Source organism: Argentina anserina, chromosome 2, assembly GCF_933775445.1.
Source record: "Argentina anserina chromosome 2, drPotAnse1.1, whole genome shotgun sequence".
NCBI lineage: Eukaryota > Viridiplantae > Streptophyta > Magnoliopsida > Rosales > Rosaceae > Argentina > Argentina anserina.
Window position 1 is genome coordinate 20645716 of NC_065873.1, and position 22414 is coordinate 20668129.

A 22414-nucleotide genomic window follows, 5' to 3' on the forward strand; every position below is an offset into this window, starting at 1 on the left:
TACAGGGCACCGCAAATCAAAGGCTAATGTCAAGAGTCAAATGTAGCTGCTGGTAGCCTGCTACTGTTTTGGATTTCAATCTGGATGGTTTGAAGTCAATATAATATTAGAAAAATCTGTTGTGCGAGGAATATCTAAATTCCACGAAATTTATAAATAATAACATTTTAAAATCTATTAACCGCAAATTCTACTGTTTAGAGAATTGCAAAACTGGAAGGAGATAGAGGAAATAAAATAAAGTACATAGGACAAATCCAATCCAGGCCTTTTATTTGTAATGCGCGGCTGTAATTCACTCCTGAGGCAATATGAGGGAGAAATATAAGGAGAGGATCCCTTGTTTAATCACAATCCATTTACTTTAGAGTTAATATTGACCCATATTTAGTGTTACACATCTAGTTTAATCACAATCACAATCCAGTTTAAATCACAATCTAAGATCGCGGCTTTGGTAAGAGTTTGGTGTATTGTTTCAGTAGTACTATAAAACAAGATATTATGATTTAAAATTGAAATAGAAGGTTGGTAGTTTTGTCTAATTCCATTGTTCAAGAAGTACGTGCGTGCATGAATTAGAGTAGTCTTTACAGTGTTAAAAGGAATACTGCAACCTCATTCTTCCTCTATCTGCTACCGGCCATGGCCAAAAGTATATGTAGAGATAGTCAAGTTAGGTGATTAAGTTTATCTTGAATGTTTCATACATAATGACTTATCAAGTTATTGAAAATCGATGGTTGCCGCTGGCAAAGGTTTATCCATGTAAAAAGGAACATAGATGCTCGGCTTCGTCCTAGAAGCTACTGCTTAGAGATGCATTATAGGCTCACATGATGTGCAATTAAGCATAGCTAGCGCTTCATAGTGATGCCTTTTTTCTAGCCAAATAAAATGGAAAAGAACCATATTATTGCAAACTGCTTAGTTTCTAGAAAAAGAAAATGAACGAGCTTAGTTTCTAGAAAAAGAAAAGGAACGAGAGATCTCGTCAAATGTCTTTGTACATCATGCTATCTATTATTGAGAACATACTACGTAAAGATAATGATCGATTAAAAGAGATTGATTTGAAAAGAAAAGAAAAGAAAAAAAAAAAATATATATATATATATATATATATATATATATAAAGCTTCTAGAGAATTGATTCAATTCAATTGAACTGGCTCTAAGGCTTCTTTTATTATTATTTTTTGGTAAACAGCTCTAAGGCTTCAAATGACACTAATTGAGAATTTTGAAGTTGATCTAATTTCGGCCAAACAATTAAGTTCTCTAAGACATTTTTTTTTTTAGTTAGCAGTAGTTTATTAATGTATTTGAGCTGGGAACCGATGAACCGCTTTCGAATTACAAACTGGTCAAACGCAATGTTGCAACTCAATGCATACTTAGAGCCAATTAACGATTGAGAGATTATAAGGCCGGATGGTTTTCGATATCGTGATTGTGAGCATTTCAAACAACGATTGAGAAATTACTAATGGCGGATTGCTTCATGCACAAGTTTAAAACGAAAGGATCATTTTTTATCTGCTTCAAGTTTGAAGCTTGCTAGCACTTTCACTTGAAATTTAAGAGCCTTTCCGGCCAACCCAACTCATTTCTTCTCAATGTTGTTTATTTGTACCTTAACGATAGGATTTCGGTCACAAGGTTAAACTAAAACAGCTCCTTCCATGACAGTAACAGCTTTGCCTTGCAGCAGGACCCTCTGATTCTGCTCATCTAGGTGAATGTTTAGTATCCCCCCTCTGGGGGACGCCTGATATGCGACGAAATCATTCTTCCCCATCTTTTTGCACCAGAATGTTGCTAATGCACAATGTGCACTACCACAAACATGATCCTGAAATGCATAGCATACCACAGTTCTGATTTATTTGATTTTAACTCCATAATCGGTTTGATTTCAGTTTAGCCCTCAGTATTGATTCATCGCGATGAACATCATATATGGATGATAAAATGTACTCTACCTCATTGATCCGAAAATTTGGCTGAAGAATCTGCTGTAAAAATCTGACTCTGGAGGAGCAATTCCTGTTACAATCACTCCCATCGAGCCCGGAAATTTTTCAATGGCATCAAAATTTATTTGTAAATCCGCAATAGCGGTTCCTGATGATGGAAGCACAACCTGGACACGTATATTTTCATGTTTGCCACTACTACTAGTTCTAGTACAAGTACATAAAATACATAGTAAAGCTAGCCACTTGTTCCAGCAAATAAAATCCTTTGAGATTGAAGCTAGAAGCGTTAGTAAAAGTAATGGTTTTCACAGAAGTGCAATGTAAATGAAAACAGTAGGTGAAAATTGAATATTTAGAACCTCATTGATAAGCGAAAACCATCTGAGATGAAAACTGCAGCTAGCTGCATTAGTAATGTCAATGATATGAGTCAAGTAACAAGTGACCGGGAGATTGAACTCGGAGGCCAGAGCTTGCAACCATTGGTCATCTCTATCTTCCTCTAACAAGCAAACTGCAGCAGGGTTCCCCTTGAAGGCTGACTCGGCGAATGCGTCCACCTGCATATATATGGATGCATTAGGAACTATATAACTTACACATATAACTTACACACACTGATACTGATATTGATGCCAAAGTAAAAGAGTTGTACCACAAAGTATTTCACCGGTTTCGTCTTCACCATGGAAATGAAATGATTATGCAGAAAAATAAACACATACAAGAGGAATATCCTGCAAATTAACCAACTTCAGTATTTATAGCCATGTGAGGAAACATAATCATTTATTCTTCATTAAATCTTCCAGCAAAGACCATGAGCCACTGAACCATGCTTCCAGCGTTGTCTAAGTTTTGGTAAGGCAAATTGTGTTCCATGTCACCATGTGCCAATTCATTTTGTTCCTCTTACGTAATATGATCCTATAATTAGAAATGAAATTTTCTCTATGCACAAGGAACCAGAAAGATTGGTAAATTGGGCGGCCGAAAAATAAAGTGATTGACTATGCTGAGAGATTTGCTCCAGAAAAACTGCTTTTCTAATCGTTCTGTTTTCTGTGCACATTATACTGATCCTCGTTTATATAGGATGATTTCCACGTTACTAACATGTATAAATCTTATTAGAGATAAAATTTTAGACATCGTCTAACACTGTAAGCAGAGCAATACTTTCAGACCGATATTATGTTTGTAAAAATGAAATATTTTAAGTATTTCAAAATCCCAGCAAACTGTAGCTCTGTCTGAAATGTTGGCAGGGTAACACTAGATGGGATTAGTTATACTTAGTTTCCATGCATTTCGTCAGATACCTAAGTAAAATGTGAAAATATGAGATAAAGAGCTAGCTAGCCTTGATCAATTAGCTTGCAACAATAACAATCGGACAGCACCATTATCTTTGAAGATGCCATTATGCCAATAAGATGAACTTATGGTGTGATTATAGTTTCAATTTCCAAACATAGGGGAAACTTCACAACAATTTAATTTATTTCTTTCAAATGTTTTTCAGTTTAGTGGAAATTCACTACAATGTCAAACTAGAACAGTTCCTTCCATCACAGTAACCGCCTTCCCTCGGAGTAAGACCCTTTGATTTTTCTCACCCAGATGAATGTTTAGTGTTTCCCCTCTAGGTGATGCCTGAAATCAAGTACACGATTGCATGAATATATCATCATTATTTATGAAGGGACCAAATTGATAATGTTTTATGGTTACTGCAGAAAAACAACCTGATACGCAACAAGATCACACTTTCCCAGTTTTTTGCACCAGTATGGTGCTAAGCCACAATGTGCACTACCACAAACAGGATCCTGTGGAACACAAAACCATATTTCCTTTTAGTTTAGATGATACTATTCAAAGTGGAACAAACATTTGGTTGTGAAAGTTTCAAGCCTTTCTTTAATTGTTTTTTTTAATAAAAACCTGCTAGCATCCTTACCTCGTTGATCCCGAATTTCGGGCAGAAGTATCTACTGATAAAATCAAAATCAGACTCTGGAGGAGCAACTCCTGTTACAATCACTCCACCACCAGGGCATTTTTCAATTGCATCAATCTGTGGCATCAAATCTGCAACAGTCTTTCCAGATGGAACCACCACCTGGAAAATGTAACAAATCTCATTAGTACATAACTACATGCTATATTTTGCAGTATTGAGAAGCACAAGTATTGGAATTTGGAAAACATACTCAATGAATGATGCATATCAATAGCTAGCAACCTAATCATTATGCCATTGGAAAACATCAATTCATATCAAGATAAGGGAATGGAGGATTTACAAGCAGATTATCTGCCACTGTCCTCATTATTTCAACCACAGGAGCACCACCCAAGGCGTTGGAAATATACGAAACCTCAGCAGAATTGAATTCAGAAGATGGGTCAGCAGGAAAATTCAGCTCAACAAAACAAGAATCTTGTGCGTCACCAATTTTCGCATGTGAACCATTGGCTGCCTCAACATGCTCAGTAACCTTTTTAGCTGTTAGTATTCCTGACAAGGTAGAAAACTCAATAATGTTGGAATCAACCAAACCCGACATAAAGAGGGTATAAGCAGCTGCCAATGTTGCATGACCACAAAGCTTAACCTGCAAAAGGATACCAATCCAAGATTTTATACAAAGGTTAGCAAGGATTATATATATACATATATATGGCTCTTCAGGTGCGGACGTCCGCACTGTGCAGACGTCTTAATTCCAGCGACGGCAGGCCGTAACTGCACGGAGGACCAGTACAGTTGGACTACCCACCTCCCAGCAATCCCGTATGTGCCGGCCGAGTTCCATCGGTGACCCACGGCGGCCGGAATATACAAAAATCAAGTTTTAGGTAGATTCCGGCGATTTCGGCCGCTGTGGGTCGCTGATGGAGCTCCGACTGGCACAGACGGGACCGCCGAGAGGTGGGGAGTGCGGCTGTCGTGGTCCGCCCCGCCGTTGCAGTCTGTCATCGCCGTAATCAGCGAATCCGTACCTTACGTAAAGTACGGACGTCCGCATCTGAAAATTCTCATATATATATAAGTATCAGTTAATTATCACATCAGATACATCATTGGGAACTAAAACTCTAAAAGTATAAAGGAAATATTTCACAAAGTTAAGATCAAGTTCTATCATCCAATGACAAAAATGATACAATATAAAAAAAAAATCCAAGACTACTGCTATTCATTATCATTTTTACTATACTTATGAAGGGAAGTAGTAAATAGAAGTGACCTCAGCAACAGGAGTGAACCATCTGAGACTGAACCTAGGTGTGGATGTCAAAGGAGGCAAGTGATCCAAGCCAGTGAGGCGAAACAAGTAGCATGTCTCGGACAGATTGAACTCGGCAGCCAGAGCTTGCATCCATAGATCAGCTCTGTCTTCCTCTAGCAAGCAAACTGCTGCTGGGTTCCCCTTGAAAGCTGAGTCAGTGAAAGCATCCACCTGTTTAAGGACAGTTCAATACTCATCAAATCTTTCATATAGTAACTGGCTATTTATCATTCACATACACAGTAACAGACACAGGACTCCACGAGGCAAAGAGAAATAGAGTACCACATAGTATTTCACAGGTTTCTTTGCCATGGAATATGGTTATGCAGAAACCCACTATTTGCTGGTGTGTAAGAGTCAATCGAGGCCTACCGGTGGCTGTTGCAAATTTCCGGATCGAGTTTCCTTTTTTATTTGATTGACCAGTATATCAGAGGCTACCTACCTAGACGGCTTAGTACAAACGATACTGGTTTGTTGAGACTTTGTTTCAAGTATTAACCAATTGCAAATCCACCACATCAACCCCTGACTAATTGTCTTATTTTATGGTGGGTTCCAAGTTCCTACTTTTGAGTTTTGACAGTGTCTTTTACTCAGGTTATGCATAGCTATTTGGCCCTCAATGAACCGCATAACAATTGCGGAAGCTTGTACATGGTTCTTATCTTCTTCTTAATAACAGTGTGGTACACTGGTACTCATGAAGACATGAGCTGATGCCAACATGAGAGAAAGCTAACTAAGCTGGAAACTATATTTAGCAAACATGGAAAAAATTATCAGGAGACATAAATTAGCTGACATAAATTAATTTCAGAGATTACTAATTCAAACTTAAGGGGTTTCCTTACCAATAAAGTAATGTTTTTCCAACTGTTAAAATGTGACTTCCACAACAATGGAGTTCGATCACCAGAACAAAACTAAAACTGTTTCATCATTCGTACTGTCAGTTCACATATTTTTACATAGAAAAGAGTGGTACTTCTTAGGCATGGCTCGTACCGGTATCGAGCTTTTGGGTCAGCACCGCTACTGTGATATTCATCGGTTAGGAAATATTGATAACCCTACCGATAAAAGCGTTACTTTGAAGTGTATTCCCAGCACACAAGCAATTCATTGCAAAATTTTCAAATGTTTGTAAACTTAAACAACAAGAAAATGTACTAAACTAACACAGTTCCTTCCATCACAGTCACAGCTTTCCCTCGCAGCAGTACCCTTTGATTCTGCTCATCCAGATGAATGTTTATTGTTCCTCCTCTAGGTGACGCCTGGTTGTAAGCAATATATAAGCATACTGAAGTGAGCAATTACAGCTATGAGGAAAGTGTGCAAGAAAAATAGAGGCAGTACCGCATATGCAACAAGATCATTCTTTCCCAGCTTGTTGCACCAGTATGATGCTAAGGCACAATGTGCGCTCCCACAAACAGGATCCTAAGAGACAACAAAACAACAGTGTCAACATTTATTTCAGTTTCAGTTCTGAAGCAATTTTCATTTCAATCCTTGAGAACAATGTAAATGAAAACTGATGAATACCAAGCTCAAAAAGGCACAGGTCAAGGGACAGACAAGATTGTTTATATGAACAGTTCCACAGTACAATTTACTTATTCCAGACTCGAAGGATATGCAAGCACCGAGCACACAACAGACATATAGTTCTGAATATCAGGCAATACATAGCATATATGCAAGCTTCATACCTCATCGATACCGTGTGTAGGACAGAAGAATCTACTGTAGAAATCATATCCAGACTCAGGAGGAGCAATCGCTGTAACAATCACTCCACGTGATCCTGGACACTTCTTGATTTCATCGTACTGTGGCTGTAAATCTACCACAGCTTTTGCTGATGGAAGGAGAACCTGTAAAATGTACAAAGTTTCGTTTAAGAGTACACTGTAGATTCCATAAAGCCAAAAGCTAAATAACATGAACAATTTCTCCCCCTACGAAGCACTTGAGAAAGTGTTGGAAAAGATTGCACGACTTACAAGCAAATCATCTGTGACAGTCGTCCTCCTTATATCAATGACTGAAGCACCATCCAAGGCATTGGATATTAACGAAGCATCAGCAGAATTGAACTCATTTGATGGATCAGCTGGAAAATTCAATTCAATAAAGTAGGAGTTTTGTGCTTCGCCATTCAGAATAGTCGAACCACTGGCTACCTTAACAGCATCTGGAACCTTTTTAGCTGTTAAAATTCCAGATAATGTGGAAAACTCAATAATGTTGGAATTTACCAAACCAGACTTAAATAGGGTAGAAGCAGCTGCTAATGTAGCATGACCACAAAGATCAACCTGCAAAGCAGAATATTTTTTGAAGCTTAAGATTACTGAACTAAATTTGCTCCCAGAGCATTGCCTAGCAAAACATATGCTAAAAAATTACACTAAATTCAAGATAACACCACCAATTGCATACTCTAAAATCCTTATAGTAACAAAACCCTAATGAACATTCGGAATTTAGTACATTTTAACCTTGTTATTATAGTCTTTTTTCAAACAAACTACTAGATCTCAACCTTTAAACCTTACTACTATGTAGAAATGTAGAAAAAGAAAATTAAGAACAAATGAAACTAAACAGAAATGATCACAGACCTCAGAGACAGGTGTGAACCATCTGAGACGGAACCTAGCTGGAGTAGATGCGAAGGTAGGGTCAGAAACCGAGTCAGTGAGCCGAGTCAAGTAACAGGTTTCAGAGAGATTGAACTCGGCAGCCAGAGCTTGCAGCCATTGGTCGTCTCTGTCTTCCTCCAACAGGCAAACCGCTGCCGGGTTGCCCTTGAAAGCTGAGTCAGTGAAGGCATCCACCTGTGGAATCATTCATACTCGTACAGTTTAAAACTTGATGCACACAAACTGAAACAGAGGAGGGAAAAAAGAGAGAAGATTACCACAGAGAATTTGACAGGTTTCTTCGCCATAGTGGAAATGATAATGCTGTGTTTTGCTTGTGGGTGTAACTTGAGAGACAAATAGAGTCAACAACTACTGGCGGCTGCTCCATGTTTCTATATCGGGACAATTCTTAATTTCTTAATGATCTTTGTGCTTTACTCAATTTGCTATTTTATTCCCTGACCAGAACTGGAAGTTTAACAAAGCTGCAAGGGCAATCTGTGTGATTCCATCAGTGACATTGAAATAGGGTGTGGTATTCTTTCTCATTCCAAATAAGTAAACGCGCACGTAATGGCTATATTATATGAAAGACTTGAGATAAGCTCAGGGGAGACGAAGGACTTCGAAAAGAATGTAAACTTCATGCATTCATTGTGTGACCTACGAACACAGTCAACATCTTTTGTTGACTGAGAAATTAGGACAATGCCTTTACAGAGTACAAATCTACAGATGAACAATCACTTTGACACGAGATAGTCAAGAGTCGGAGCTAAGTAACTTAATAATTTACATGGTGATAATACACAAAGCAGCAGCTGCAGCAGCATTAGACGCCCAGCTTTTATTGTAGGTTATAATATAGATGAAAGTTCCTCCCCCAATGGAACTGGTATCACCAAACTCCTTGTTTGGTCATCTTCAAGAAATGGGAAAGAGTGATATTTGGAACTTCAGATGAGCACCTTTTTTTCTTTGTTATTTTGGTCATCTTAGCTGCCTTTCCTTTCTCTGATTCAGTAACCGTCACCGATACCAAGTTGTAGAACTGTAAAGACCACCAGCTTGGTATTAAGAATCTTCCAAGAAGGCTTTGATAAAAGCAAACAACCAATTTGGCAAAACATGCAGCACCTCTACTATGAAGGTATATTATTCTGAACCAATGCAGGCTTTGATATAACCAAGACGAAAATTTGGCAAAACATGCAGCACCTCTACCTCCAAAGTAAACTATTTCGTAAGGTGGAATATTCCATCCTTTGATAGAATCCATACATATTCGAAATTATTACCTCACAAACACCATGCAGCAGCAATCGACGAAAAGGGTCTTGAACTCGTAGGATAAGAGAGTCTGCATCTTCTTCTCCAGTCTCTGTTAAATAACCACGTATACGCTCCTGAAAATCAAATATAAAATTTCTACTCAAATGATAAGAAAAGATTCCAGTTGAATTAAAATATGATTAAGAGAAAAATGAACTGGGTATGTTAGATGGAAAAAAGTGTGTAAAGCAAACCAGCAGAGAGATCATCAACACCAAAACGGTTACCTCATATCCCTCAATAAGTTCTGAACCCACGCTACGGCGAAGTGCCTCTCTTGTTCGAGAATCCACCCTATGCCATGCATTCAGTACAGTCATTTTGTCATCATCAACATTGCCCTTCTTGGTTTCACAAGAGCTCTCTAAGGAATCAATAAAATTAGCCTGTCAAGATGGGTTAATGGTTAGAGGTCAGGGCATGTTGCCAGCTAATATACAATATCAACTATGAAACATATGCAGTGATGTAGATTCTGAAAGTATAATTAAGAGTTTTAGCAAAGCCCATTATCTGCTAGCTCAATATTTTAAATTCTTCTCTAATAGACAAAGTTGAGCCTTCATTTTGCTGCTCAAATACTTGAATATAACCTTGCTAAGTACAGAATATCGAAATCACTGGAATGCAGGAACTTAAAAGGAAAAAAAAACCATGTTTGGGAGAAGGACCTGTTTGTCCATGTCTATATTCCTAAATGCATCCCACTCTGGCACATTAGCCATGCAAAATGCTGAGAGTGGCACATCATCACCTGTAGATTCAACCAAAGCCAATGTCAGAAAAAGAAATTCTTAAACTCAATGACCATATATTGAACGCTGCAGAGTAATTATATGCAAGTGCAATAACCACAGAAACTTCCGACAACATAATCAAATACTCATGTGTTACAAACACATATATGGAAGAAAAGTAACTCTACATAGATAACTATATTAAAACATAGTTTTTTCAGTACCAAAAGGTGGTGGAGCAAACAAGCCTCTAATTTCTTCTGCATTCAGACGAGGAACAAGTTCCATCAAGAGGCGATCATTTAACCATCTTCGAGACCGGCGGTTGCTAACCTGCAAAAGCTTTAAATTGTCACAACACAAGTCGACTAAGTGAATAACTTTTCATTTGACCTTGAAAGCTAAACACTGATTGACATATGTTCATAGATTCTGTATTTGATCAAAAGACAGCTATTCATTGTACAACTTTACATGCAAAACAAACAGTTGATGGTATAAAAACCAATTACTATATAAAAGACTGCAGCCTCCGAATCAATCATGATGTGCAGAAAACTTGTCAAGAAACTGTAAATAGGGAATGCTCAGATAACTTTATTGAACTTCCTTTTTGGCTCATTAGAGCTAAATTTATGGTTCCAACATAACATGGTAAACCCAATTTCCATGGATGCAGAATCACTTGAAACTCAAAACATGTTCACTCAAAAGAGCATGTATAGGATTCGTTTACCATATAAGATGAGGGTTTTCTTACAAATGAACTCACCAAAGAGTACAAGTCATCTATGTAACCAAAGCAATAATTGATTTATTCAGTATGCTTAAGATGGAAAATGTATACACTTTGTTAGGAGTTTGAGTTGTGACCATACTAAATGCAAACAATGCCATTTCAATCAAATTAATTATCCAAACTGACTTGGAACAAGCAATATCACGATCAGAGAACTCTGTTATAGAAACATATTTCACCACACAAGAACCAGAAATCAACTAGTTAAAGTGAATGTAGATAGTACCGTTCCAGCCAAGCTCTCCAGAATCTCAATCTTCTTTTCAACCGACATTCCACGAGATTTGACACTGTCACCTGTCCAACGACACCATCTTTAACTCCAAAATTTCCAACAGACTCATCATATTAATCCACAAAACGAATTCTCAGCTAAAAAAAGCAAAGTAGAACATGACAGAATATATCCCAAATGAGCATGAAAAACACTTAAACTAATACAAACCAATTGGGTACCCAAAATTCTCATTCCACGCATAAACAAATGCCAAAGTTTGCAGCTTTACTAGAAACCCATTTGAACAAGACATAAAAATGGTACCTTTTCTGAGCTCATGGATAGGAGAGGAGAGAAAGAGGGCTTCTTCCCTGTTGAGAACATCAGCGGTCGCCATGATTGATTGGTTGAACAAACAAACGGATCTATAAACCTGAAGCTTTGTTTGAATCTTGTTGTTGTTGTTGTTGTTGTCGTGGGCTGTGTTGGGTGTTTGAGAAGAGAGCAAGGTAAGACTTGTTCTATGTCAAAGAGTTTAGAGGAAGAGAGAGAGACTCGGAGACTGTTGGTTCCGGAATATGCCTTCTGTGTTACTTGTGAAATTGTGAAAGGTGGGCACGTGGCAAGAGGGGGGAACGTGTGAGCTGCGTTTCGCGTATGAGTGTTCGGCTTGCTGGCCCTGGTTGTGGTGCTGGTTGGTTTGCCTCGTTTTGCTGCTTTTAGATTTTCTGGGTTCATTCATTTCATTGGTTCTCCTTTGTATTTGTTTTAATTTGGGCTTTCTTGGTTTGTTTGAGAAGTGTTTTCTTTTTTAGAGTTTCAGGCCTGCTTTCTTAAAAAGAAATAGAAACTATTTGGGTAAGAATGGGTGTAAAGAAAAATGTTAGGCTTCAAATGTGTCGGATTTTGTTAAAATTCTCTGAGTTAGATTTCTGATTTGAATCCGGACCGAGATTCTCTCATCTTATGAAAAATATCTCTTAAAGATGGGTCATATCTAAATTGCTCTTACCTTGAGCATTAACGTTATGTAAGTATGATCAAATGACTGTATTTTACTATTTTTTGTCTGTGAACTTTTTTAAGTTCAAAATTGGCTACGTGTGATGATATGATGAGTTGAGAAGGGAACAAATGTACCTTAAAACAAGTCATTCGTTTTGAATTTCAAAGTTTGATACTCATCAAAACGAACGCACACAAAATCGAGAAGCATAGTCCTTGACTCCTTTCTCGTGTGTTTCATATCACGAAAAACTTTAATCTTAAAAAAAAACCACTAAAAATCAATAAACACGGACCAAAATTGCAAATTTCAAAACAGAGGCACAAGGGGTTTTTACTAGCTGACACAGTCTGAAAAAACTTCAGCACAGTACGTACTACGTAACCACTAATAGCATAGACAGAACAGAGTCAACAGACAGAGCTAGGAAGCAAACCCAATTTATGTTCATCACCTCCATTTCCTCCTTCTTCTTCATCTCTCCGCCGTAAAACCCTAACTTCAAACTTCCCCTCTTCACTTCGAAGCCGAATCCTTGTCTCCAAAAAGGTAATTTTTTTTTCACTAACAAAAACCCATTTCTTATAGTTGTCAGTTGTCACCATCTGTATATGTTCTTGTTCTACTACTTTCATTCTGTCATAAATCTACCATCTTTTCCTTGTATGTTAGTTTTCCTTTGGATTTGAACACAAACTATGCATGTCATAACTGTTATACATTAGGCACATCATCAGTTCTTTTTCTGTGACACCCTTTTGGGTTGTTGAATTCTTTTTCTTTTTTGGCATGAAAAGAATTAGGGATGAAGATGAATTTTGTAAATGATTCAGAGTTTGCAGCTTTACATCCTTCTCTAGTTTCTGATCTTATTGCCCTGTGAAATTTAGGGGGATTTATTCTGGGTTAGCATTGAAATGGGTTTTAAACCCAGGCTCAGGGAGCATATACCCACTTGTGTATCTTATTGAAATAATGAACAAAATTGATACATAAAACTATATATTTCAAATTCATGCACTATCTCATTGTTCTAATGTCAGTAGCAAGCCAAAATTTCTCTTTGTATTGGACATGACTTGTGTGCACGACTGCACTAGTCTAGCAGCTCTAGCTCCAGAGATGGAAACTATGTTGCTGTTTTCCTTTTTTCTGAAATGAACTGTGTTACTGCTTCGTTTTGTGTATAAATTATACGCTTATGGATAGAATGGACAGCTCTGTGATTTTCTTGGATTTTGGCTGTCAAAGATGACCTTATAATAGTTATGCCTTCTCTTTATTCGTATTTAGTTATGGCAGAAGTTGTTTCTTCTCTGGTTCAGATGGAAGGAGAGAGTAGCCACAATGACCCCTTGCAATTGATGTCTTTGAACTTTGGTGGGAGTGTTGCGAATAATGTCTCTAACACGCCACATGATGATGATAAGCAAAAGATGATCATGGAAGCTGGAAGTAGTGTGAACCAAACTGATGTTTTCGCATTACCTTGGATGGCTCACTCCTCAATGCCGGCGCAAATTTTTGTCGACTTTCTAGCAGAAAGTTCAGCATATCTGCCAAAATCTCCTTATGAAGACATGCTAGAGAAGATTTCTTTATCTGATAGTGGTGTACATGCTGCTGCTGGTGGGGTGTCTGATTTCCAAAGAGATTTGTTATACGGCAGTAGTCTTGGAAAATCTTCTGGTTCTAAATCAATTGATTTTTCTTTGGACATGGATCCTTCGAAGGTAACAGTTTTCATAAATGTGATGGCTTACTTGTCCTCTTTGTCATATTAGAGTTAAATGAGGTGTACGTATGTGCAAGGACTTAGCTACACATGGGCTACGGTCCCCAAATTCTCTAAAAATTTGACTTTATAGCTTAATTTTAGTGTAAATTATTCAGTTTTAAAAATTAACCCAACCCAAATTTAAATACTTGGCCCATATATTTTTGAAATTAGTTCATTTATATTTTTATCAAATAAACTATTTTTTTATTAAGTAATTCGGACATTCCGGCTCATAATTCGGCTTGCTTTTTATAGAGAATTAGGTCAACTTTTCCTCTTCTTTTTTCTTTATCCGTTGCCTCTCCCGCTTTATTTTCTCTCCAGACCGGATATGAGTCCATACTCTTGAGTATTAAGCCATGTATACTCATGATTGTAATTCAATTCCCCATGCTAATTGATTGATTTGAATTCAATAAGATATCATGATTCTCATCGCACTATAGTTAAATTGGGATTATATATGACCGTATATAGTTATCTTAATATATGGTTTAATTTAAAAAGAAAATATATGTAGTGAACATTCATTGAAATTTTTTTTCTAGCCCACCCCAAATCATAATCCTAGATCCGCCCTTGCGTATGTGTGTGTGGATAATCTGAAAGTTCTTTATTATCCTAGAATGCATGTCTGCATTTAGATGTTCTCCATTATTAATATTTATACAGGCCATTCTTAATGGCAAAAAACAATGAAAATAATGTTGAAATATAGTCACAGTACTATAGTATTTCTGCAACATATATTGTTTTTCATTGGTGATTGTATATTCAGTAGAAATTCTTCCTGCTGAGATCCTTGAACAGAAATCAAAGTTAGTAGGAAATATAATGTCACATAAATGAATAATCTGTGAATTCACAACATCAGATTCATGCTCATTTTCATTTATTTAAGGATTTTTTTTAAAATTTCACATTCAGCTGCGATTGGCTCAGTTTTCTTTACTCCTCTTCAATGTACTTGCAGCATACTTCATGGACAGACACTTTCTCTGGGGTTAGTTTTGATAATACTTCTCAAGTTGATCAGAAGTTAACATTGGCTGCACCTGATATTCCTTCTCGGCCACGTCAAAGTGCTAAAAGGCAGATATCTCTTGTAAATGAACGTGTAAGCCAAATACTCTCACCCGATAGTTGAACTAATATGTCAGTTTTCCTTTCAAATAGCAGACATCATCTTACTAGTTTGTTTTTCTAAGATCTATGTGTCAATTTTTGTAAATGTGATCTGTTACTCATTTCCTTTCAAATAGCAGGCTCGCAAGATCCGAATTGCTGAAAGAGTAACTGCACTAGAAGAACTGCTTCCACAATCCGTAGAGGTAATACGTGCATCTGTCAAACCATGCATGCAGATGCAGATGCAAATTGAAACGGTTTCTAATGAATTGTCAGTGGTTCGTTTACTTTGTTATATTCTTATTGATGCCTTCAATTGAATAATATTAAGATAGTAACTAAGTTACTAACATTGGCTGAGTCTGCATATAAACATAATTAGAGATCGGCATGCAAAGCATTCACTGGCATATTAATCAAGCCTATTGATAGGATCAAATGTTGGCTATATATGCAGAATCACAGAGTAGAGTACAGAATCTACACATAAAATTATGTTTCTCCAGAAAACGAAGTACAAGATTCAAACTCATAATATAAGTTATACATAGCTGCCTCATTAGAATGCCATTTTCACAATATAATTTCCTTCAGATATGTTACTGATTCTGTTTTATTTTGTAGGATGGTCAAGAATTTGTACTGGATGATGTCATTGACCATATCAAGTTTTTGCAGCTTCAAATAAAGGTGGGATCATTGACCACAGTTTTATGTGTGCACTATCTGCTACCTACAAGATGGAGTATGGTTCTCTAAACATTCTTCATTATTTTGCAGGATCTAAGTAAAAGCAGATTGGGAGGAGAAGCAATTACTGAACCTATGATTTTCCGCGAGGTACAATTCATCGCCTATGCTAGCTGAATCATAAGTGATGCAAGGAATTCACATTGAAATGTTCAATTTTTTTCACTAATCTCTGATCATTCATGTTTAGTAGGGATATGGTCACTACTTCTTACACCAGCAGATGCTGAGTGAACCTCTTGAAGAGATGATCGGAAAGTTGCTCGAGACAAATCCAGTGGCTGCAGACCAGCTGCTAAAGGACAAGGGGCTTTCGGTAATGCCTCTGTCATTCACTAAGAATTTATTCTGAGCCACATAGATGCCTGGTGAACTCATTTGCATATATCAGTTCTGGGTTTTGTAATCTTTTACTTATGTTCATGGTTTCCTCCAGACACTCATCTTCTGACCTATTAGGAAATCATTTACTTGGGTTGTTATGCAGTCTCTATAGTCTTTGACAGTCAGATACTTTTGATTATTAGTGCAAGCCAGTGGTTAGTCGTTACTATCCTTTGTGGTGCTGGAGGCCTTTTGAAGGCTTGAACCAATTTATTCATTTATGTAAGTTTGCCACTAAGTCAACAACGGAACCAGATGAGCAAGGTAAAGAAAAACCATAAAGTTTATAATTAAACAAGATTTTGGGTCATTCTGAGCAAAACAGTTGAACTAAATGGGTGGGGGGTTAACAGTGACCTAATTGAGTCTTTGGGGAATCTTGTTCTTGCTCCTAGTGAACCAACTGGACACTAACAAAGCAAAGTGTTGGATCCACTTTGGAATATCAAGATCGTGATAGCCTGAATTGGAAAGCACATAATTGAATGTAAAAATGATCATTCAGGCATTCAATAAAATGCCAAGAACTAATTGGTACAATTGGGATGGCAAACAAAGTGGGTGTGGCTACTGTACATAAATCCTGTGATAAATCTTTATCTCTTTTTTTTTGATACGAAATCTTTATCTCCTTTACTCCTTTATATAGTTGTCTCCTATGATTAAAAAAAAAAACTAAAATCTAGACCAAAAAAATATACACTGAATCTGAAATTTCTTGGGACCTTTCAGTGAGCCTACGAGTCTATCTGTATGATGAGAGTTTTTGGAAGATCTGGGGATGGACCTGCTACAATGGGCAGCGTTGAAGACGAGAATATTCCTTCTACTTCAGCATTGTCAGCCAGTGCTTTCTCCAACGCAGCCTTTGCAACTTTGCTAATGCAAATCAGGAGAATCACTGTGAAAGAAAGAAGGAATTGCATAGTCTATGAATGCTCAAAAACGTAAAACACAAACTCAGTTAAAAGTAAAGGAAGGTACTTGAATAAAAAAGACCTTGCTTTTCAAGGAATGAAATATCATGTAATAAGCAGTTCAATTCGCAACTACCAGGTTACACGGGTCAAGACAAGTAAGACTAACCAGTAAATTTAAGGTAATACTCACCCGAAATTCCAAAACCAAGTACTATAAACACCTGCAACCAGAAGCAGATACTAAGATTAATTTAATAGAAAGAAACATGGTGAAATTAGATCGGAAACCAGGAGTATGCTCCTAAACAATTCTAATGCCTCGGTGAAAAGAGGGAAAATTGACATATACAATTAGTACACGGCCATACGGAGATATCAGATATCTAATATATACTTACCCAACGAGTTGTTGAAACTTCATTCCATCCATGTGTAACATCTGATAGATCCTTAAGAGTTGTACCGACGTATACCAATGCAAATGTGATGGGCTGTAATAAACGCAAAGCACTTTTCATAACTAGATTATTCAGTCATTCAAGAGATGGCCATAATAATTTGATTCATAGCAGAAATAAATACCACCTCTCCCAAGGAAAACACATTGAGGTAACCTCCTATGTTAAATCAATTTATTTTTATATCAATAATTTACTGTTATGTGCCTGTTTAAAGGTTCAAACATTCACATAAGAGACCTGCAGCAATATAAAGTCAACAACAAAACATAGCACTTAGTAATTAAAATTGAGTGAATACCATCATTCCCAACCAAGTTGCCAACATAAAGTCCCCTATCTGAACATGAGTCACAGAGACTAGGTAGTTCAGCATGTTAAATGGAAGCAAAGGAGCAAGCCGCAGCAGCAGAACTATCTGTTATACAAGCAAAAAGAAGGGAAACGACCCTCAGGAATTGCACTGCAAAACTGGGAAATCCGCATAAACAAGAGCATATAGTCAGCTTCATTTTTGAGATACACACACACACAGACATGATTATGTGTATATATTTTTATCAAACACTAGCACCAAACACTAGCCCTTTATATATATATAATCTTTGTTATATATTTACATTCTTTTTATTTTTTCTGAAGAAAGATAACATCATCTTGAGCTATCATCAAAGTTACACCATCTTGATAAATTTCCTACATGTTACTTTATATAAATTCATGCATAAAATGCCACTAGAGACCATGTCAAGAACGTACCAATTGTGGCCATTTTTTATTAATCAGCATTACTGTGTGCAGTAGACTATGTACCCAGACATTAGCTCTCTCAGATGTAATGTTCTGTCATGTATTCCACTCAATTGTATACTTGATAATTGGTTTCCCTTTGGATTTGTAGCACTACTGTGCTAGAGTTTGGACTATACTTCTATAATATCACTTTACTTGACAGGAACAGACACAAAGTGTCTAGAAGACTAGAACTATGTCAACAGTATCATATATTTGGGAATATACAATATCCAAAAAGCTAACAACTTTACCTTGAAACCAGATCTCTGAATTGCAACAGCAACAGCTTGAAACTTAGGATAAAGCTTAAGTTTGGAAATGACATAAGATCTTCCAATCTACAAAACGATGACTAATTATGATAAGTATGAACATAACAAACAAGTAAAAGCCAGTAAGCATTAATGCATGTGTCAAAGCTTCTATTTGGCGTATACGAAATGAAAGATACACATCTGCAGATGCACACAATTCAAGAACCAAAGAACTTACTGTTCTCCCAAGCAAGAATGCTTCCGTTGCACCGATAGAATCCGCAATGAACCCCATGGGCAAACCGAAAAGATAACCACCACCAAGCTGTGCATCAAAACAGATATATAAGTCCCACAAAAGACAGCCTCATCAATCAACAACATAGCGGCACTAAGAAAAAAATATATCCAAGATAAGGCATGTCTATATCTGCACTAAAACAATAAGTTGACACTAGACACCATTTCCTTGCAAGTCAAAGTTGGGCATTTCCCACAGAATCACAAGTTGGAAGCCAGCTCGAGGCAAGACTTCCAACGCAAAGCATAAAACAATATTAAATGACAAAATTTAGAAACAGGGCTACTCCTGTTGAAGCATTACAGTGAGTACAGAAGCCGCAACTGCCAGGACCGTAAGAGGAATGTACGCAGCCGCCCTGCATTTTTCCAAAGACGGATAATCATGAGCTAGCTAGATGATCCATATCTGTTATTGTTCAGTATGAAAAAGCGAATGCCGCAAATCAATCCGACGAATTTACTAACTGAACTTGCTACATATATATACAGCAATCAGTACAGCATAATAACACAAATGCAATTCTTTCCTATGAATCAAATGACACATGAAACTGATTAGAATATGTAATCCAGATTAAGCAGAGATTACTTACAGAACAAGTGGACCCCGAGGTCCAAGATCCTGCTTAATCCATCTGCATAGAACCAAGACCGCACATGAATTAAACAAATCTACTTCAATTACCACTTAATCTTCTTCTTGCTTAAATTAAATCCAAAGCCGCATTTCAAAAATAAGAACGGAAATCAGAGATTGAGAGAGAGAGAGAGAGAGAGAGAGAGGTGCCTTTTCGATTGGGAGGGAGACGAAGGCGGTGGCGAGGAGGGAGAGGAGGAAGAGGAGGAGGGCGAATCGGAGGACGGAGGCGGTGGTGAGACTGGCTCTGAGGGAGGTGAGAGAGGAGAGGAGTCTGCGGCGCCAGGACCTCAGATGACGGTCGTCGTCGCCGTCTAAAGAGGGGGCCCATTAGGCCTAAACGACGAGCGGGCTCTCAAGTTTGCCTAGCTCTATGGCGGCCGCCGTCACCCGCCGTTTGTTTTCACACACCCCCTTTTTATTACCCCATTTTTAAGTGGGGGGGTCGCCACCAAATATTAACTTTTTCTTTTCTTAAGAACTATTTATTTACGCCCGAACAACACTATGATCGAATTTTATCATAGACTCGTACCAGCATGGCCGCGTATCAAAATTCTAAGTATGATATAATGTTTGAGCTGATAGAGGAGGATGTTGTCAGATTGATTTTTGGGGATATGAAAGTTTTGAGATGCTGTTGGGAAAAAAAAGACCGACAAGGTATTGCTCATTGCAAATATGTGTAGCTCATTATAAACCATAGCGCCTTGGCAAACAAATGTCACTCATTGCAACAAGACTTCAGGGGGAGGCAAGCTAGACTGGGGTTGGCCCTATGTGACCTCTCATCAGAGTGATACTTCTTGGAGATCGATCTGGAAGATTTGGTTGAGCATCACAAAGTTTGAATACAATAGTATGGTGGTTCTTCCTTGCATCTTTCCATGAGTTTAATCTGCTGGTTTCTTTCTCTGGTCTTCTCTCTGAGTTCGTTGGAGTATAGTCTCGTGGTGACCAAACCAAACGGCATTACATTATCTGTGTCCCTCAGGCCCAAGATCAATTACAGTATATATTCCAAACTCCAAATCCATGAGTTCAAGCCAATCATCGAGCTTGTATCATTATGGTTCTGTACACTGAAGCAGAAAAATGACTTCTCAATTTTATTTGGGACATGATCGAAAATAATTCCAATGCTCCTGAACAGAGAGAAGTATCTGGTACTAAAATTGCATGAATGGCTGAAAATGTATATAGTCAAAGATTGACAGAGATTGTAACCAGCAATATATGGTCCTACAAATAAGGATCCTTTATCATTTTCTTGATGCCACACTTTTCTAATCTTGAGGTCCTGGATCATGTGGTCCTAGACCATAATCCTATGCAACAAAATCTAGTTGCAAGAACTCGAAATTCTTTGCTATCTTTATTTCTCTCGGCAAATAAAATAACTTAATAGTAGGTCTCGTACAATGAACTAACCGGTTATTATATTAAAGTCTTGGCAAAATTTTAAGAAGAGTACATAAACTTTTAACCACTGAGAATTATAGTCACTTAATTTTCAAAACTAACATATCAGTGCATGATTTAATGATTATGACACAACTAAGTATAGGTCGTTAACTTAAGTAGAACGGACACGAACACGAGTATCCGAATTGGACACGATTCGATACATAGACACAACATATATAAATTTTTTGGGACACAGACACATGGTGGACACGTTAATTAAATATTATTTTAATATATATATTTATTTTAAAAATTATTTTAAAATTTTGAAAGTATTTAGAATTTTAGATGTATATATATGTCAAAGTGGGTACTAAAATGATGAAAACATAACTTGTTAGAATGGCTAAGGACTTGATAAGTACCTTGGATAACCAAGGTTCGAATCCCACCACAAGCATTCTTATTTTTATCACGAGTTTCTCTCATTATATATATTAAAGTGTGCATAAATATAACAAAAATTGAATCTGTTAGAATGGTTGGTGCGTGTCCGCGTGTCCGATTCAGATACTCGCGTGTCCAAAGTCAGTTCGTGTGACCGAGCGTGTCCGACACGGACACGCAATACGGTGTCATGAGCACGTGTCTGTGCTACCTAGTCGTTAACCCTTTAGTAACAGGGCATGCCATTATCAAATTTATGAAGAGTATAAATGTACTCTCATCATCCCCAACTCATGCTTCTTTCACCTTCTCAATTTCTTCTCTCTCTCTCTCTCTCTCTCCATATTTTTCTCTGTATATCTGCCATGACTCACAGTTTTATCTAGACAATGAGACAAACATATAGTTGAAAGTGAATACCTCATCAATAAAGAAATTAACATCACCCCTTCGAAAAACAACGAAAAACTCAAAGAAGAAAAAAGCCAACACTTCGTCGAAATGAAGTCGGTGGTAGCATCCATCCCGACTCGACCAGATCTAGGTTCGATTTTTGAAATATATAACGAGAGCATCGAGCATGCGATTCACAACGATTCTCTCACATTCACGATCCAAATACTTCTCACCCTCGTCGTTGATCACCAAAAGTGTTTTCCCGTTTGTGAGACAATAAGAGAGAGTGTGTGGTGAGGTGGTCGGAAACTCGATCTAGGAAGGACATAGCAAGTGATTCCATCGGCATCTCTTGGGTTGATTGAGGGCTTGAGCCTAAGGCTTCTTTTCCTTCTTGGGTTTGCATTTGGGTATGTTCATCGATTATCTTTTTTGTGGGTGTGTTAAAGATATGCTCTTATTGAAAATGGGTAGATAATTTAATTGACATTTTTATTTTGAGCTTTGCGCTTGATTATAGAGAGTTTTAGAGATGATAGTTTTTTTTCCTCATTTAACTGAAGTGACAAAATTATCTCTGAATATATGATAAAAAATATATAAACTAACGGGTTAGACAACAGATGCGCCGAAACTGTATTAAATTCAATAGCTCATATAATGATTTGATAATTTTGAAAGCTAAACAACTATAATTCTTAGTGGATAAAAGTTCTATGTACT

General features: G+C 37.4%; 6 protein-coding genes across 8 annotated transcripts; 1 reads left to right on the forward strand and 5 right to left on the reverse strand.

Annotated features, from left to right (window-relative positions):
* Positions 1–1663: 1663 nt before the first annotated feature.
* On the reverse strand, positions 1664–2670 carry LOC126784146 (uncharacterized). Its single transcript, XM_050509630.1, is given in 5 exon segments — positions 1664–1855; positions 1986–2008; positions 2011–2186; positions 2292–2542; positions 2638–2670. Coding segments are annotated over 5 exon segments (675 nt in total).
* A 748-nt stretch (positions 2671–3418) lies between these two features.
* Positions 3419–5723, reverse strand: LOC126784725 (uncharacterized). Its single transcript, XM_050510217.1, has 6 exons — positions 5567–5723; positions 5240–5452; positions 4292–4603; positions 3946–4107; positions 3731–3814; positions 3419–3638 (listed from the first exon to the last, which is right to left on the reverse strand). The coding sequence occupies exons 1-6, from the start codon at positions 5594–5596 to the stop codon at positions 3531–3533; spliced, it is 909 nt and encodes a 302-aa protein (XP_050366174.1). The 5' UTR covers positions 5597–5723; the 3' UTR covers positions 3419–3530.
* A 468-nt stretch (positions 5724–6191) lies between these two features.
* On the reverse strand, positions 6192–8362 carry LOC126784724 (uncharacterized). The gene is made up of 6 exons (XM_050510215.1): positions 8217–8362; positions 7918–8133; positions 7297–7611; positions 7003–7167; positions 6647–6730; positions 6192–6564 (listed from the first exon to the last, which is right to left on the reverse strand). The coding sequence occupies exons 1-6, from the start codon at positions 8244–8246 to the stop codon at positions 6457–6459; spliced, it is 918 nt and encodes a 305-aa protein (XP_050366172.1). The 5' UTR covers positions 8247–8362; the 3' UTR covers positions 6192–6456.
* Positions 8363–8565: 203 nt separating this feature from the next.
* On the reverse strand, positions 8566–11744 carry LOC126784726 (uncharacterized). The gene is made up of 7 exons (XM_050510218.1): positions 11351–11744; positions 11036–11106; positions 10235–10343; positions 9945–10027; positions 9501–9659; positions 9240–9347; positions 8566–8992 (listed from the first exon to the last, which is right to left on the reverse strand). Exons 1-7 carry the CDS (start codon positions 11421–11423, stop codon positions 8840–8842), a joined length of 756 nt encoding a protein of 251 aa, XP_050366175.1. The 5' UTR covers positions 11424–11744; the 3' UTR covers positions 8566–8839.
* Positions 11745–12461: 717 nt separating this feature from the next.
* Positions 12462–16234, forward strand: LOC126784628 (transcription factor UNE12-like). 3 transcript variants are annotated; one of them, XM_050510102.1, is made up of 7 exons: positions 12462–12581; positions 13326–13765; positions 14786–14929; positions 15075–15143; positions 15565–15630; positions 15721–15780; positions 15884–16234. In XM_050510102.1, the coding sequence occupies exons 2-7, from the start codon at positions 13328–13330 to the stop codon at positions 16040–16042; spliced, it is 936 nt and encodes a 311-aa protein (XP_050366059.1). In that variant the 5' UTR covers positions 12462–12581; positions 13326–13327; the 3' UTR covers positions 16043–16234. The 3 variants fall into 3 exon arrangements, with proteins under 3 accessions (XP_050366059.1, XP_050366060.1, XP_050366061.1); XM_050510103.1 differs by having other exon boundaries at positions 15078–15143; XM_050510104.1 differs by having other exon boundaries at positions 15881–16007.
* Positions 16235–16584: 350 nt separating this feature from the next.
* LOC126784147 (uncharacterized) lies at positions 16585–20145 on the reverse strand. Its single transcript, XM_050509632.1, has 10 exons — positions 19977–20145; positions 19592–19730; positions 19398–19439; positions 19106–19160; positions 18740–18826; positions 18499–18585; positions 17754–17870; positions 17393–17485; positions 17185–17215; positions 16585–16975 (listed from the first exon to the last, which is right to left on the reverse strand). Exons 1-10 carry the CDS (start codon positions 20143–20145, stop codon positions 16812–16814), a joined length of 984 nt encoding a protein of 327 aa, XP_050365589.1. The 3' UTR covers positions 16585–16811.
* Positions 20146–22414: the final 2269 nt, after the last annotated feature.